Source organism: Neurospora tetrasperma, assembly GCF_000213175.1.
Source record: "Neurospora tetrasperma FGSC 2508 unplaced genomic scaffold NEUTE1scaffold_6, whole genome shotgun sequence".
Lineage (NCBI taxonomy): Eukaryota > Fungi > Ascomycota > Sordariomycetes > Sordariales > Sordariaceae > Neurospora > Neurospora tetrasperma.
In genome coordinates, this window is record NW_009799104.1 from 953,666 (window position 1) to 969,564 (window position 15,899).

Sequence of the window (15,899 nt, forward strand, 5' to 3'; positions counted from 1 at the left end):
TAGTTGAGAGGGAAAGAGTACCTCTACCTACGTAGGTAGGGTGTTAATGGAAACATGAACAATGAATAATGGCCGGTTTAAATGATTATCTACGACGAGTGTGTGTTGATGTCTCCAAAGAATGTATAGAAATTGTCCGGCTGTGGTTAAGCTCTTTGTTCGCAGTTTCTAGGTAGATGGCGGAGTTAGGTATCTATACAGGTTCATGTCTTATTGTCTCTGTCGCTTCATTGCTTCATTGTAGCAACGTTGTTCAGTAGTTCGTTTGTGTTATATAGTCTAGATCATGATACCCACCATATACTCCTCCCTTCTGATAACCCAAAAAACCACAGTGACCAAGCGAGACTTGTATTGGATGTCTCGTCAATCCGATGTACTGAGATGGCACATGCAAAAGCACCGTCTGCTCCTCGGTCGTTTCATCTTATCCGGACTATCCTCCATCCCATGTGAGGAGCACTGTTCATTCCATCCGATGTACATAGACCAGCGGGCAGAGCAACTGATGGGTTGTGACAGCCCTGAGTAGACCTAAAGAGTGGCTTCTCAGATCTTCGATCAAGTCATGCTGATGAGTTTCTGACAAGTAGACTATAAGCCGATGAAGTCCCAATCATGTTATCTGCTCAACAAAACTCCATGCCACAAGTATCACCTTTGTTGTCTTGGGGCAGATCGTTGATATATTTGCACCTACAATATCCTGACAACACCATGATCAGCCTGGTGGTACATACCTCACTTCCAGATGAGTGTTTCACAGTTCTCTACGTAGCTCATCTGCATGACCTCCATCAGGCTCCTCTCCTAATTCTTGATGCTCATAACTCACTCTCTGGTCACCTTTGAACACTCGCCCAGCTACCCTCTGTCCAAATGAATGAAGATGGGCAGACCAAAGCGCAACGGGACACCGCGACCTTCCTACAAGCCGGCATGTATACCTAAACGGCCTCCCCAACTCAGTGCAGTGTACCATAGTCCTCACCTCATTCATGTAGAGGTATCCTTGCCTCGTGTACCATACTGTAACCATACCGTCCAAAACCTGTAATCCATCCATCCCCCCCTCAAACACTCACAAAGACAAACGGCGGACCGTCCCTTCCCTTCCCTTCGCTCCCCCTTCTTCCAGCTTTCATCCATCCATCCATCCGCCATCCGCCACCCGCCAACACCCATGAAAATCAATAGCACCTCTTGGTACATAAGTGATCACAAGGAATGGTCGGGCAGTCTACCGATTACCCCTGATTTTCTCCAGTCAGTCAGTCAACCAGGGCTTGCAAAGCCAGCCAAGAAGCCTAGCTAGTGTAGTGTACTGCGTAGTGTAGATGGGCGCGAAGCCAGCCCATACACTAGTATATGGTACTGTGCGTAAAGCAGAAATCATAGCATGTATCCCAGCCAGTACATAGTTCAAAAAGTTCAAAGCAGGGCAATGCCAGTAAAATTGAAGCGTCTCGTCTGATAAACATCTTGCTCATCGGCATCAATCCTACTAATCCTCGCTCCGGCTCGCTCGCGCAGCTCCACACCCACCCCTTCTCGGCTCTTTCCTTTTTTTCCCTTTTTCGATTTTGTTTTTGTTGTCCACACATGTGCTGTGCTGTGCTGTCCTTATGTCCTACCGGCGCCATCTCCGTTCTACAGACTAACAGACAGACAGACAGACGGACCCTCTCTCGCTTCCGCCTCCCTTCTCCTCTCCCGGCAAACCAGCTTCAAAGTTCTCCGTGCGTGTGTGTGTGTGTGTATGTGTCCCTGTTGCGCCTCCCCACCCCCCTTCCCCCTGTTCGGGCCCCCCGCTTTGGCCATCTCCCTCCCCGCCTCTCCGTGTTTTTTCCCCGCCACTTTCATCGTCGTTCTCTTCTGGTCTGGGGCCCCGGGTGCCCGGACTTTTAGATCGATGGCAGTTTATTGGAGAGTACACTATGTACACCAATGAATGAAGCCAATGAAATGAAAAAGAGTGTGTTATCTTGAGTTTCAAACTGATGCAATGTACGCATCAGGCCATTATCCCCGTCACTTTTTCATGCTTGGAGTACAGTATGTAATAAACGAACGATGTCACCACCGGCCGGCCGGGTGGGTGCTCGGGTTTCCGGGAGGTTGGGTACATAGTCCTTCCTGGTACATACACTGCATACGTATCTCTTCACGTGGTCCTTCACAAAGGGTGTGTAACTTAGCTTAAGCCCAAATAGGGAGGGTGTGGTTAGGGCAAGGCAAGGCAAGGCAGGGCAGGGCAGGGCAGGGCAGGGCAACGACATACACAAGGGAAAGACACCCACAGCGGGGAGAGTGCTCCAGAGGCTAGAGGCTAGAGCCCAAAGTCCAGGGCAAGGGCAAGGGCAAGGGCAGGGCAGGGCAGATAGTGTTGCTTTAGGGTAGGTTTAGGGCAGGGTAGGCTTGAACCCTTAGTTGGGAATATTATCAGATTGGGATTTTGATAGTATAGAAACGTGTCACATGAAGATCAGATTTGAAAATTGGAGGTGATTCTAGCAAAGAGTGGCTTGTTTGGTTGGTTGACCAGAAAAAGATAGTGTGTATCGGGGAATCACATGTTCGGCGTTAACAACCCTCTCTTACTCCATCATGTATCGACGGCGTTGGGACATCAACGACGAGCTTCTTCGCCCTTTGTCATGGTGCAAGTGGTTTCAAGTTGTGTTGTACTGCGTAGTGTACTTACTGTACACTACACCTCTGCCGCCATGTGAGTCGTTAACGTGGTACCGCCAGCCACCCTTGCAATATTCGGGGACCTGGAGGTGTGCGAAGCAGTCATCTTTGGTTCGAAGAATAAAGTGATCGCCACTTTACAGTTCATGCTAACCTTCAAATGCCGGCAGAGGTTTGAAGGACAGGAACTCATGCAACTGCCGAACCAAGCCAGCTGTGCTTGTACAGTAGAGTGCCCTGTAACTGCAAGTCCCCTTAATTGCAAAGACCCAGTAAGTGCTAGGAATTTCCGTGCCCGAATTATTTTACTATGGTACAGCCTGCTAACTGCTAAATGCAAAGCCTTTCAGTGACTCGCCATATAAATTTGCACCTGATGAGGTAGCTAACAGGGGGCTTGGGTACCTCTGTCACCCCTGTTTATGCTGTCACTGGCCCTTAGACCCCCTCATAAGAGCTGTGATTGGCTGACGCAAGCCCCTGTACAGAAACCAGTAAATGCTAAGACCCAGTAAATGCGAAGAAAATGACATGCCCGGATTCTTTGCATTTACAGGGCACTTGACTGTATGTCACGTCAACTCAACTGCCGTTGCCTCTCACTCAGCTCACATATCCAATTGTTTTCCAGAAATGAAGGTTAGCCAAGAGCTTCTTCTTCTTCAGTTGCTTGGCTTCTTTTTATAGCGTGTATAAAATGAAGGGGGTGGCGAGAAAAGAGAATCATTGATTATGGATTTGTGGTAGTCCAGTCCAGTCCAGTGCAGTCCAGTCAGTCATATGCATGAAGCCCTGGTCCTGGTTACCGTAACCGACGTGGTAGTCCCGGCCATTTTGAGCCTCATAGGTCGCAGCCCAAATTGGACTCTACCAGTACACTACATACCTCTGCATTGTACACTTCATCCGGCGTTCGTGCTCCCCACGACTAGTGACGGATCAGTTTTGGCATTGAAATGCGATAGCTTGTCAATAGCTCTTCTCACGTTTCTTCACTTCATGGCACGTGTTCGTCCTTTTGGTTTTTTTTTCGCCTTTCCGGGGTTGAGCCTAGATCGGGTTCTACTCGTCTGGGCTAGAAACGCCTTCTAGACCCGTTTCTCGCAGCAATGGGTGTACATCGGTTTGCTAGCGATTTGTATGACTAGCCAGGTATGCCCTTCCTGTGTGAATCAATTCGCATCTGTAAATCAATGCGCCACACCCCTTGGCCGGGCCAAGGGGGGTGACAGATGAATCGAGCCTACACGAGTAGTGCAGAAGCAAATCTATTCTGGGGTGAAGGTGGAGGTTTGGTATCGGATTCTTGACATCCAGGTGGACAGTGGTCCGTGAGATGCAACATTTCGGCCGTCTACCCAAAAGTGAAATTGTTGCTCGGGGTGGGTTTTGATTTTTTTCGGTGAGAACAACCATTGGTGCCCCGCCCGGCGGCTTGTGGCTGATCACGAAATTCGACCGAGAACGGATGCCACGAGACCCATATACTACGCTACTGACGATGTTCACCGTCTGGAATTCTCGAGGCCCTGATGCGCTGAGCTACACAAAGCCGTACTGTAGTGTCAACGATATAACACCCCCTGCATGGATATAAAAGGGTACCTCGTGAATTGGGCGATCTCTGGGGGTGGCAAATTCTTTAGTGTACTCCCAAGGTGGCTGTCTGTACGAGAAATGAGCATTGTAGACATTTTGATACCCTAGATTCCTGTGGTACCACTAGCTCCCTTGGCTGTAGTGGACATGGAATAGTTGACGGACGGACGACGCGCGACGGGTCGTGGGCGGGCGGGTGGATGGCGGGGACCCTTAAGGTACCTTTGAGCCATGAATCTAGGAACGTCCTTGCTTCTGCCTTCAAATTTTATGCGCCGTGCAATCCCCCGGGTCCGCTCTGTGGTTGGATTGGTGGCAGCTAAACCCTACAATCAGCTCCGGGCGGTGCTGGTCTCGAGACCGGGCCCGGTGTGGGCGACGATACATAACCCGGAGGACGGAGATTAGGGTTTCGGCGACCGCATGAAGGCACACAAAATGTGTCCACCTCACCTCCGAGATTATAGCGTAAAGGGGTCGGCAACGGGCCGATATGTACGTGATATCTTCAAGGGACGAGGGCTTGTGAGACACGGCAGCTTGGCAACGGCGTTGCTCGTGATTTGTACATGAATATCGAGGGAGAGGGTCGTCAAGCAAAGGGGTCCGAAACGCTATATTAGTATTACCACCAACCCATATCAAGCGAAGAGCAGAATGCCTTGAACCCAAAACCTACATTATATCCTCGCTCAATGGTCATGATGGTTTCATATTGTCGACATTGACTCTGAATATTTTGTTGTGTATGTGCGTGCGCGTGTGCGTGCGCGGAGCGGTCGTGGATAGAGCATCAAGATTTCCGTGTCCGGCATTGTCCCTGCCGAACCGTTCTCACCTCCGGGTCCGGGCTGGACTGGTCCTCCACTAGGATGGCCTGATCCACAATCCGCTTTGACAAATCGAAAGAGATTGTTTTTTATCTCCGAAAGACTTGCCGAATCTCCTTCGGATTTGACGGCCATGTTCAATGCTGTTGGCCGAGCCTGGCAAAGTTTGGCACGTCCCGCAGCCTCGAGTCACGGCCTGTCGATGTCGTTCGCAAGCACGACACCACCCGCATCGCTATCAGCGCCTAGAGGTCACGGCGGATCGACAAGTCAAGGTATCCTAGCTGATGGACCAGCTCTTTTCGGCATTATCCGCACACGCGCGTGCACTTTTAATCGGCGATCCAGTGACAGGTGTCGGGGTCGAGTGGGGATAGCTTCACTTTTCGTCTCACTTTCTCGTTGGTCGCTGGCCATTTGATGTCACCCAAAAATCTTGACAGAAGAATTGCTCCTCCTCGGTGCCTCCTCATATTGCGGCTGACACAAATCACCGCTACTTCATCAACCTGCCGCCTGGATATCGACCCTCGTCGGTCAGCAAGTTCATCATGGTTCGACGTGGCTCGTTCACTGGTCGTTTGCAGATCCGTCAAGCATCGCCTCCTTAACAACCCCATTCTCCAGCTTTTACTCCAGGAAAATCAGAAAAACCGGAGATCACGGAGACAGAGCCCACGGGGCAAAGGAGCGGAAATAACACGAGTCTGTGGAGGTTGGACGTTTGAAATCGGAGTAGTCTCCGGATTGCCCAAACCATACACCCGACAGTGCCGCACTTCCTGTCCCCATGCTCGCAACGCAATTGGGTGATCGCCTTTGTCTGGCCCCTATAATTACCCCTGAAACAGCCTGTTTGCCGTGTGTGCAATGTAAACATCGACGTCGCATGCGTGTCATGGCATCGTAGCCAGCGATTCCCTCCAACCTCCAAATCCCTTCCCCATCTGTCGTCACTCCGGCGCATTGTCGGTGGCATGGCGCACGTGTGATAACACCTACCACACTATGATGGTTTGTCAACGTTCCGTTCCGTTGGTCGATGTGTCCCGATGGCCAATTGGCAACGATCATTCCGCACTCGCACTGAACAGTTGCGATTTGCGCAGCGCGCGTCAAGTGCGCCTGTCAATTGGGATTTTCTCCGTTTCCATTTCACAGCTTTGTGGATCGGCATCCACCATGCCACCCAAGCCAGACCAAACCAGATCCGGCATGCTGGAACCCTAGCTTGGCGCCAAAAACCAGATGGTAACCTAGTCGTAGCCTCGGAGACGAAGAGGTTCTCACGGCCCTGAGCCCTAGCATGGCCGCCCTTGCCGCTTGCAAGCCCTAGCACGATAGGCTTGTGGGGCATAAAAATGCGGCTTGTGTATGTATTTCCCCGTACGTAAGGAAGCTTTTCAACGCCGTGGACCCTGCCGCCGCTGATATCCCGTGGTAAGCCCACGACCGGGCGCTCAGATCGTAGTGTAGGAGTAACGGTTTGTGCACTGTCACCAATCGGCAGGATCACAGGAAGAAAAGATGCGGAATAGGGATGCGGCAATCCGTCAACTGGTCGGCCATATCAGATGAAAAATGTGGTTGTGGTGGTGGGGTCAAGACTGCCGAATGAGCCAAACCCCTAGCTGCGCAAGCTCGAACCCTGGCGGTATGTATCCTTCATTGTTAGCATCGATCCACCTTTCGACGTCATCAAGACATGCTCTCTTCTTAGTGTAGCCCGATAGCCCCACATCAGCGCTACGCTGTTACCCACCCTCCTCTGGGGCTCTGAAGAACTTCACCACAGCACTGTAATCGCAACAACAAACAGCGCCATGTACTCGCTAGGTTCAATAAGTGCTTGACCGAGTTTGCTCACCTCGAACTCCACTGTTCTTCACCGTGCCGAGCCAGAGTTAGGGCTAGGTGCCCGAGGCCCACTTTCTTCATTACCCCTACGCTGTTTGGTGCAATCTAGCTGTCGATCCCGAGTCACGATTGCGATGCCAACGAGTGGAAACCGCCAACAAAAGCTTTGTCGTGGATAAAGTGGGGGGGACATTAGGACGAAACTCGGTCTTGCTCGGTAGGTAGCTCGGATGGGTCGTGTCGAACGAAACGCGAAGCTATTCCTGCAATTTTGGCGACTGCAGCCCATCCACTCCTCTACATGGGCAGAGTCACCGCTGAGTCGCCAAGGTTAGTCATCCACTTTGTGTGTTGGCCTCCCCTTAGTGAGCAATGTTAGAGCAGTTGCGATGACGCTGATGGCGGCGTGACGATGATGATGGCGACGGTGACATGCTTCGGTGGCCCATAGCCATGAATTGGCCATGGAAGGAAAGAGAAACCCCCAACCCCTTGTAAATGATATAAGGAATGAGACTTGATCAACACCTAAAACGTCTGCCCGTAACTCCTGCAAAAGAATACCACAAGGTCCATCCGTAGTGTCGGAGGGCACACATGCTGTGATATAGCATGATGTACTTGACGTTTGGACTGACCAAGGAGCATCGCATTTCGCTGCATGTTATTGCGAAAGTGAGATGGCCTGACCATGAATGCATAAATGGAAAATGGTATATGTGATAAAGATGATATAGCAAAAATCCTTCCAACTTTTTGTTTTCGCTCTCTTATTTTATAGTGCCGCCAACTCCAGTGCCATATATGCGATGCCTTCGTACCCAAACAAGACAAAATCGAGCCTTGATGCAACTGGTAGAGACAAATAGTCAAATAAATCGTCGCGTTCGTGCCATTTCAATACCCAAAAGAAACAGGAAAGGAAAAGAAGATACCACAAGAACAACTCCCTGCTGCGCCGACATAAATAAAACTACCATCACCACCTCCATGTTGGAGCATATGTTGGTCCTTTGGATACTGAACAGGCCTCATTGGGCCATGATATCGTATGGGACCGACTATAAATGTGGAAGGATTGGTATTTCAGACTAAGAACGGGGCATGGGTATCCGAGAAAGGCAAGAAACATCGCTTTGTTGGTGTGACTTGAAATCAGATCTCGTCATGATGAGCCATCCCAAAGCGGGTGGACAGTGCCATCGGCTGGGGCGGGGTCTTGGAGGGCCAAACCGCCGTAGTGAGTGATCCAGAAAGCCGGATCATCCTCAAGGGGAAAGTTGCTGAAATCGGGTAAGTTACTCGTCAAGAGATTGGAATCATCACTGCCAAGTGACGAGTTGTTTGCCAAAAACTTGGCACCGGCCTTCATCATCTTGAACTCTTCAAAGTCAAGGAAAGGGTCAGCAGCACCGTAGAGGTTGGGCTGGGGCTGACCATACCCAAAGCCGCTACCGGACGTAGCGGCACAGAAACCAGATGTAGTCTCCCAGTCATCCAGAGCTGGCAAAAAGTCCTCGACTTCAGACATGTCGCCCGAGGTGGATGTGTTGGTGGTCAAGGTGGAAAGCGACTCAGATCCGTAGTAATCGAAGGAGCCGTAGCTTTGCGCCTGGTCATAGCTGGACGGAGCAAAGTCCACCGACTTGTTGCCCAAGTCGAGACCCTCGTAGTGGCTCCAATCAACAGAGGTAGCGCTCAAACCGGCGCTGAACAGGGGCTGATCATTGTCGGAGAGACTGCCAAAGAAGTCTGCGCTGTTGGGGACATATGGGGTGTACTTGATGCTGGAAAGATCCAAAGGAGGGAGCTGTCCGTTGAGCTGGGCAAACGTCGAAGAGCCCGTCATAAGTGGCGAGGCGGACTCGGACTGTGCTCCACGCTGCATGGCAAGGCCACTGCCGCTGACGTCCAAGTTATCGACGGAGCGAGCTCCCAGGCTGGGGGTGGTGCTATGCATGGAGTTACCCCTGCTGAGCGTGTAAGGACCGCACTTCTGCGAGGGCTTGGTATGCTTGTACGTGGGCTTGTGATGGCCGTTGGCGTCGAAAGAGAGCATGGCATCCGAGTTGGTTGTGTTGGCCCTGCGCCTGCTGCGGGAAGCGGACTTTGAGCAGCTTCGCGATACGGAAGAGCAGCTTTTGTCCGAGTCAGACTCGGGGACGGTCTCGAGCTGAGGATGCTCCTTCTTGTGGCAGCAGGTACAGCGACCGCCATGGTTGCAACAGCAGCTTTCTGCAAGTAGACGATATGAGAGTCAGACAAAGCACAGCCTCATCAACCCGGCACAGCGAAGACTGGATGCTCACCCTTGTGACCCTCGACCGTTACTTGCAAGTGAATGCACTTGCTCGTCTTTTCACCGCAGTCGCACTTGACGTGCGAGGCGCGATACTTGCGCATGGACCGACAGTGCTGACATTGCGAAACCGGCCGCCCCTTTTTGTTAATGTGCTGGAGTGGACGATCTGCAGCCGCACCGCGCAAAATTAGCACAATTCCCCACGTAAAAGAACCGATATCAAGACGATTGAATAGACACTGCCAAGCCAATTGCATGAGCTGCACCTTCGTTGACCAGAAATTGCCCTCCTTCTCCCCAATGCTTCCTTCGGCCCCATCGTTTCACGATGTCCTAACCCGAGTGCCCACGGGTGTCCACGGTTGCTCACAGTTTAGCGATCTGGGGGCTTCAAACAAGGCAGGTCGTCTCGCCTTGGAACCAGGTTCCAGCACCACCCAAAACCTACTCTCGCCCCCTTGCCTTTCAAGCCGACCTTCCAGTGCAGTGCAGTGCAGTATGGATCAAGTAGTAGGTAGGGCTAGCGGGATGTAATGCGAACTCGGCAATATGGAGTTACTCACCGTGGTGTTGGCAGTTGCTCACACGATGACCCCTCACACAGGCCTCGCAAGCCCACTTTTCACCGTTGATGAGCATGGTCGTTGAAGCTTTCGGATGTAATGTTAAAGGTGATGCTGGCGATCGGACCTCAGACTTCAGGCCTCGAGAATGCTGGATCTAGCAATGGAAACTTGGGTGGGTTGGAATATCTAGAAGTCGCTGACGTGGTGCGGTGACGCTGCTGCGGGATCGGAGCTTGGTTCCTAGCACAAGAACCCTATTGCCAAACTTTTTTTTTTTCTCCTTCCTCAAAACTGGTTATGTGTGACTGGTGGCGGGATCACGGGCCAGTACTTTCGCGTCCTGTATCTGCGACTCGACTCCCTGGAGTTATTGCGCTGGAGCTGGGACTCGGAGCTGTATGTTTGTCGGTGTTTTGCTGCTCAGGGGCAACGCGTGCAGACTCGGTCGAAGCTGTCGATGGTAAGGTACGGTTGCAGGTGATTGATGTACCTCTGGGTGCGGTCGAGACTCCCGGGTAATGTGCCCTCTATGATTGGGGTGGTCCAGTGCACTGATGTAAGCCTTCGCTTCAGGGGGTGGGCACCTGGTAAAAAAATGTCTAGAGTGGGAAAAACAAAGATGTCGAAATACGCAAACTCTCAAATGCTCATGCCCGTGCGTGCGGGTATATAGGTCGACGGGAAACAGGTGGCAATAAGACCAAAAAAAAGAGTTGGGAAAGCAAAAGTGCCGATGACTCCGGTGAACAAAGCCGCCCTCGCAACAAGCATATAAAGATGGCAGACAGGACCAGGCAATGTGGGCTTGAAGTGGAGATTTGGCCAAAGTTCGTGTGTAAGTCGCGGGCGCGAGAGCGACGGTGGGCGGCGACGGTAAGCTAGTACGGTGGGCGGAAAGGTTGGTGACGAGGCCCTGGCTGTGGTGGCTCTTGGGACGGGGCCTGGGGGTTTGCCAGACCGGGGACTCCAACGACCAACGGGGACCGACTGGAAATTGGCGGGCGTAAGTGGGGCTCGCAGAACATGGGACACCACTGCTTGCCTGCAATCTTGCTGCAACCTCACGGGATGGGTGTCGGGAAGGCTTGCCTTGTACTCCGGGCCTGGGGGGGTAGGATCTCGGCTGAGCTGCACTGTTGGGAAACCAACCTGGAGACTAACCCGGAGACTGGAGTCGGGGTGGGGTGAAGATTGCTGACTGCCTGTATTCGCGTAGTAAGATAGACGTACGGTATCTATCGATGTAATTTTCCCAGCTCAAGATTTCCGGGTCGGCGGCTTGGCAGTGACAGCTTGTCTGGCTGAAGACTTGCTCGAGTGGACGTTCAAGTCGATCGAGATATTGCGGCAGCCGGGCGACGGGGTCAAGCACATTTCCTGGTTTCCAGACAGATCAAGCTAGGTAGGTCTGCACGTCGGAGAGGTGTCTTAACCGCCAAGGTGAGGTGAGGAGGGACGCCGCTCTCATTGGGACAAGCAAAGGGGCAAAGAGAAGGACGTGAGAGTAGAAAAGAGATGAGCTAGTAAGGCGCCATATCCCATGGTCGGCGGCCGACGGGCAAGAGGGTGGTCCGGTCTTTTTAAGGTCTCCCTGTCCCCTCCAACACCCGCCATGAGGATATGGGGGGCTCGGGGAATGCCACTTTTACCTAGAAAAAGGCATGGGCCACGGCGGGATAGGTAGGAGCGGCCGAAGAGAGATCATGATAAATGGATACCTCGTCGAGCTGCCAACTCGCTGTCCAGGGCCTGCTTCCCGTGCTGCTGATGAGCCATCCGTCACTCACTGCGTGCAGTCACTGGCAGACTGGCACTGCATCCCGTTGTCCATTTGTGGGCATTGTGGGATGGGCGTCCGTCTGGGGTGGGCCATGGTCGTAATAAGGCTAGCGATTATGTTGCAGAACATGGGAGACAGGATGGAATAGATCAAAGCCGGAATGATCATTGAGCAATTGGAAGAAAGCAAGACCCCAAGCCGGGAACACCAGGCGAGCCCGGGGTGCAGTGACGAAATGGGAGCTGCCAGATCGGGATGCTAAGGGAACAGGTGCAGTCCGGTGCCCGGTGTGGTGGGCGGGTTTCGTTGAACCTTTGACCGCAGCTGCACAGATTGCAGAGGAAGTCGCAGTGACTCCCGTCTGGTGCTCGCATGAGGCACAAAGCTCCGGGCTCAAGGTACCTACCTATGAATAATGTACCCAAGTTGCAGAGGTAAGCTTCAACTCCATCCTGGCCTATGGTGTCCTGCCTGTTGGGGAGGGGGGTCAGGTTAGTTGTAGGCAAAGTCGGCATCGCGTTGCAACCTAGAGGTACTACACGGAGCCCCAAATGGTAGGCATGGGAGGTTGGCCCGGCGGATGAATTGACACTGCACGCTTCGTGGCACGAGCTCTGTCAGTGAGATATCACCTGTAGGTCTATTACAAGACAATTCTTCTTGATAGACGGGGGGAGGAGTAGCGGGAGACACACAACTCTAACCCGAGCTGAAGGCAACATAAGCGACGACATAGGAAAGAACCGGGCTGGAAAGACCGAGACGAGAAGTGCCTTTGGGATGTCCTTGAGACAAGGCAATCACAACCTCGAGCCTTCGTTGTATCCGTCATGACCCAGCATCAGGAAGTGTCGGGCATTCCTCCTGTGAACGCTGTTGGCAGGCGCCATGTGGCAGGTTCGGAGCAGAGCGGGATGGAAACCGCAAGCCCTGGCAGCCATTTCCTGAATTCAGCATCATTAATGTAGCCTGCCATCCGTGCTTCATCCCACCCCATTCTGGTCTCATGCGACCTGTCTTGATTGGACCCCTATTCGTGTCTTGCTATCAGTCGCATTCTACGCAGCTTGACCCCGAATTCGATGTTAGGGGTTTCCACAGATCGGTGATGAGGTGAGCGTGGGGAACCTGGATTACTACTAGTACACCACCTCACAGAAGTCGAAACGTTGCTTCCTCTCATGCTAGTGTACTGTCGGCCCTAGCTGGTTCAGTCTTTCTGAAGCTGAGTGCGATGATGAGATGGTTTGAAGGTAAGGTAGCCTTGGCAGGTACGATGAACCCCAAACTCGGCTCCTTCCTGACTCGGGACAGTCTCTTTGTGAGGAAATGGAAGGAGGGTCGAACTGCACGTGTAGAGGTAATGACAGGAGCAAGCCCATGGAGGAAAGAATACCCGGATGTACCGCAGCATAGTGGACGGTAGTGGTTGATACTTCCACTTCTATCTCCGATCGTCGCCGGGTGCCCTGGGCAGGCATCTCAGTGGGGACCTCTACGATGGAGATGTGTTCTGAGTCGTTCCACTGTTCCCCGTGCTCTGCCCGGCCCCATTTTGCACTGCAAGCCATCGATTCGCATCGACGGAAGCGACCTTGTCATCACGCAATGAAACAGGTTCCATCGTGAAGCACTCGCTTAAAATCTTACTTTGTTGCGCACCTCCCACGACAAGCGCGCCCACTCAGCCTTCCCATTCGGGCTCTCCCAGGGCACCCGGCCTTTTCCATCGTCACTTGCAATTACGGGCTTGTTGCATCCTTCCCACGCCCGGCCTCCCCCGGGTCTTTGCTACGAGAGGAAGCCACCCTGCCTCCCTGCTTACCGAGGCAGCGAGACATGAGGCAACATGGACAACATGAAAGCCTCCCTCTGCCTTTACGTTTGCCGTAACCGCTCGGTCGCGTATCCGAGAGAGCGCAAAGAAGGCTGGCGAGAATGGTTGCAGCTTTAAATGAGCACATGCATCAACGAAACCGCCGAATTGGGCCCGTCTTTTAACCTGTTCTTGTATAAGGTAACAGGCTACGCTAGGCCCGCAGCCAATTACCCTGGGGTTCGTCCTCCTCCTCGCTTGCCCAGTTCCACGCTAAAGAATCGCTACTCTCCTTTGGGCCCAACAACGGCCCATGCTGGCTGATCGGATTAGAGCAGTTCAAACCAACACCTCCTCCACAGCGCACATCCCACAACCCTAACGGTATCGACGGGCAGCTCTGCAGCCTATAAGTCCATTGGTGGGGTCATCGCCGAATCTCCGCCGCTCACAACTTGAAGTGACAGGCTGACAGCTTGTAGTAAAATCATGTCTTTCGAAGACACCTCTGTATCCACAACATCATCTGGCCTCGGAATGTCTCACTGTCTAATATCTGTGCATGTATGGGGAAATCAAGATCCATACCGGGATGACTTGGCTGGTTCGAGTCCCAAGTCGTTCCTTTGCCAGAAGATATCGATTCGTCTGTACGGTGTGGATGAAGCATCTTATCTTGTAGGAAGGGAACCCCCAGCCTTTTGACAATGACCAAAAGGCGGTGCTGAAGTATACCACATATCTCATGTTTTCAGCACTTTCATGATTCTCTCACAAATTGTCTTACTCAAGCAGGTCGAAGAGGAGAGAGCCGACATACAATTTGCGGATACAGGTTCGATCCATGGCAACAGCCGGACCGCGCTGCAGCGGTCGCTAATGTACGTGCAACTCCACCATCTTACTGTAGTGTATGTATATCGACATCAAGCGAAACCAACCACACAAATTGGGACTTCTGCGACCGATCAAGGCAGAACCTAACGATACCTCTTATGGAACACCGTACAAGGGCTTCCGTATCTTTACCAGGCATCTCCGATACCTTGGCCCGGTTGCAGCATAAAACACAACCACAACCTTACGGATCCCAAGCTTCTTAATGGTCATCCAGGGGGTTGACAGGTTCCATACGACCTGACACAGGCCCATGATACAGCCTCATCATTTCTTTGCCGCCCGCTACGGGTTAATGAGAAAGCTGCATGTTAGGGTGCCTAAATACGCTAGATGGTCTCCACCAAGCCGCATCAAAAGGGGCCGACTTCTCCAGAGTCCCCCAGATCGGCAACAACAGGGGTATCGACCACCATGCTAACAAAATTCGCCGGGACATGGCCGACTGTAGAATACACCGCGGATGGAACGAAGAGAATCAACTTGAAAATCGGACCAACAAACGTGGACCATTCCAGTCTTGAGGTAACCAGAACTCCGTTCTCGTGGTCGCAAAGGTTTACGGGTGCACCTTGCATTCTGTTTCCATGTTGTCTCGAAGTTGCTGCTCTTAGAAGGAGGTCATGCCGAAGCCCTGTGCAAATACGTAATCCATGATTTGTCGGGTCAGTCCGCCTTCTCCGCGAAGCAGTTTTACCGGCCAGCCGGCTCACACCTCACATTCGCCCAAGTAGCCAAGGCGAATGCGGATTTATCCCCCTAATTCACTTCAATTGTCCTACTATCCACTCGGTCCTTGCTGATGACAAGCTGGGGATTTTCATACCGCCTCTAGTCAGCTCAGCTCCTACATCACGAGTCTGTCCTTCTGGGCTCGTTGAACCACTGCCCGTGCTCGCTGTTTCACTGCCCTCATGAAGGATGAAGTGTTACACGGCGCATCAGCAATTGACAGTCGAGTAGTACTCGCCAGGCTCAATCTTGTTTTTTTTTGTCTTCTTTTTTTTGGTACAAATGCCAGCATCATCTAGACATCATGTGAAATGTCAGACTTCACCGACCGCCTGACCTCAGATTGATGGAAGCACTAAAATGACATATCACGTCTCATGGAGGATTCGTTTAACGGGTTACAGGTTCGACACAGAGGACACGCTTCGGATCCAAAGTGGGCTCGGCAGCAGCGTATTTCGATAACTGGTGTAAAATCCAGAATGGTCTTCTTCCTTTCGTCCTTTGCCCTTCGGCCAAGTTGAAACTGCCAGGTTGGCTATTTCTGGGCATCGTATCTGTCAAAGTTGTGATAGAAGCGACAAAAGCTTGGGTTAATCACCGACCAAGCATCATAGTAGTTCAAGGCGAGACGCAATACGTTAACATCGCAGTTGCCTTCCTCAGCACAGGAACGATCGTGCCGAGATGACCTTCTGACACTATGCAAACCTTACATCGTTCTGATATGCCATTCCCGGGGGTCCAAAACCATGTATGCTTCTTCCGCATCGGACTGTTGGAAGTGCCAAATATGCTGTGTTTGTTGATGTTGCTCCGTCTGTGT

General features: G+C 52.2%; 2 protein-coding genes across 2 annotated transcripts; one reads left to right on the top strand and one right to left on the bottom strand.

Moving 5' to 3' along the window:
• Nucleotides 1-7,676: 7,676 nt before the first annotated feature.
• NEUTE1DRAFT_68581 (uncharacterized protein) lies at nt 7,677-9,921 on the bottom strand (the record flags this gene model as incomplete). Its single annotated transcript, XM_009855837.1, has 3 exons — nt 7,677-9,215; nt 9,290-9,448; nt 9,846-9,921. The coding sequence occupies 3 exons, from the start codon at nt 9,919-9,921 to the stop codon at nt 8,146-8,148; spliced, it is 1,305 nt and encodes a 434-aa protein (XP_009854139.1).
• Nucleotides 9,922-10,625: 704 nt separating this feature from the next.
• NEUTE1DRAFT_87269 (uncharacterized protein) lies at nt 10,626-11,353 on the top strand (the record flags this gene model as incomplete). Its single annotated transcript, XM_009855838.1, has 2 exons — nt 10,626-10,683; nt 11,105-11,353. The coding sequence occupies 2 exons, from the start codon at nt 10,626-10,628 to the stop codon at nt 11,248-11,250; spliced, it is 204 nt and encodes a 67-aa protein (XP_009854140.1).
• Nucleotides 11,354-15,899: the final 4,546 nt, after the last annotated feature.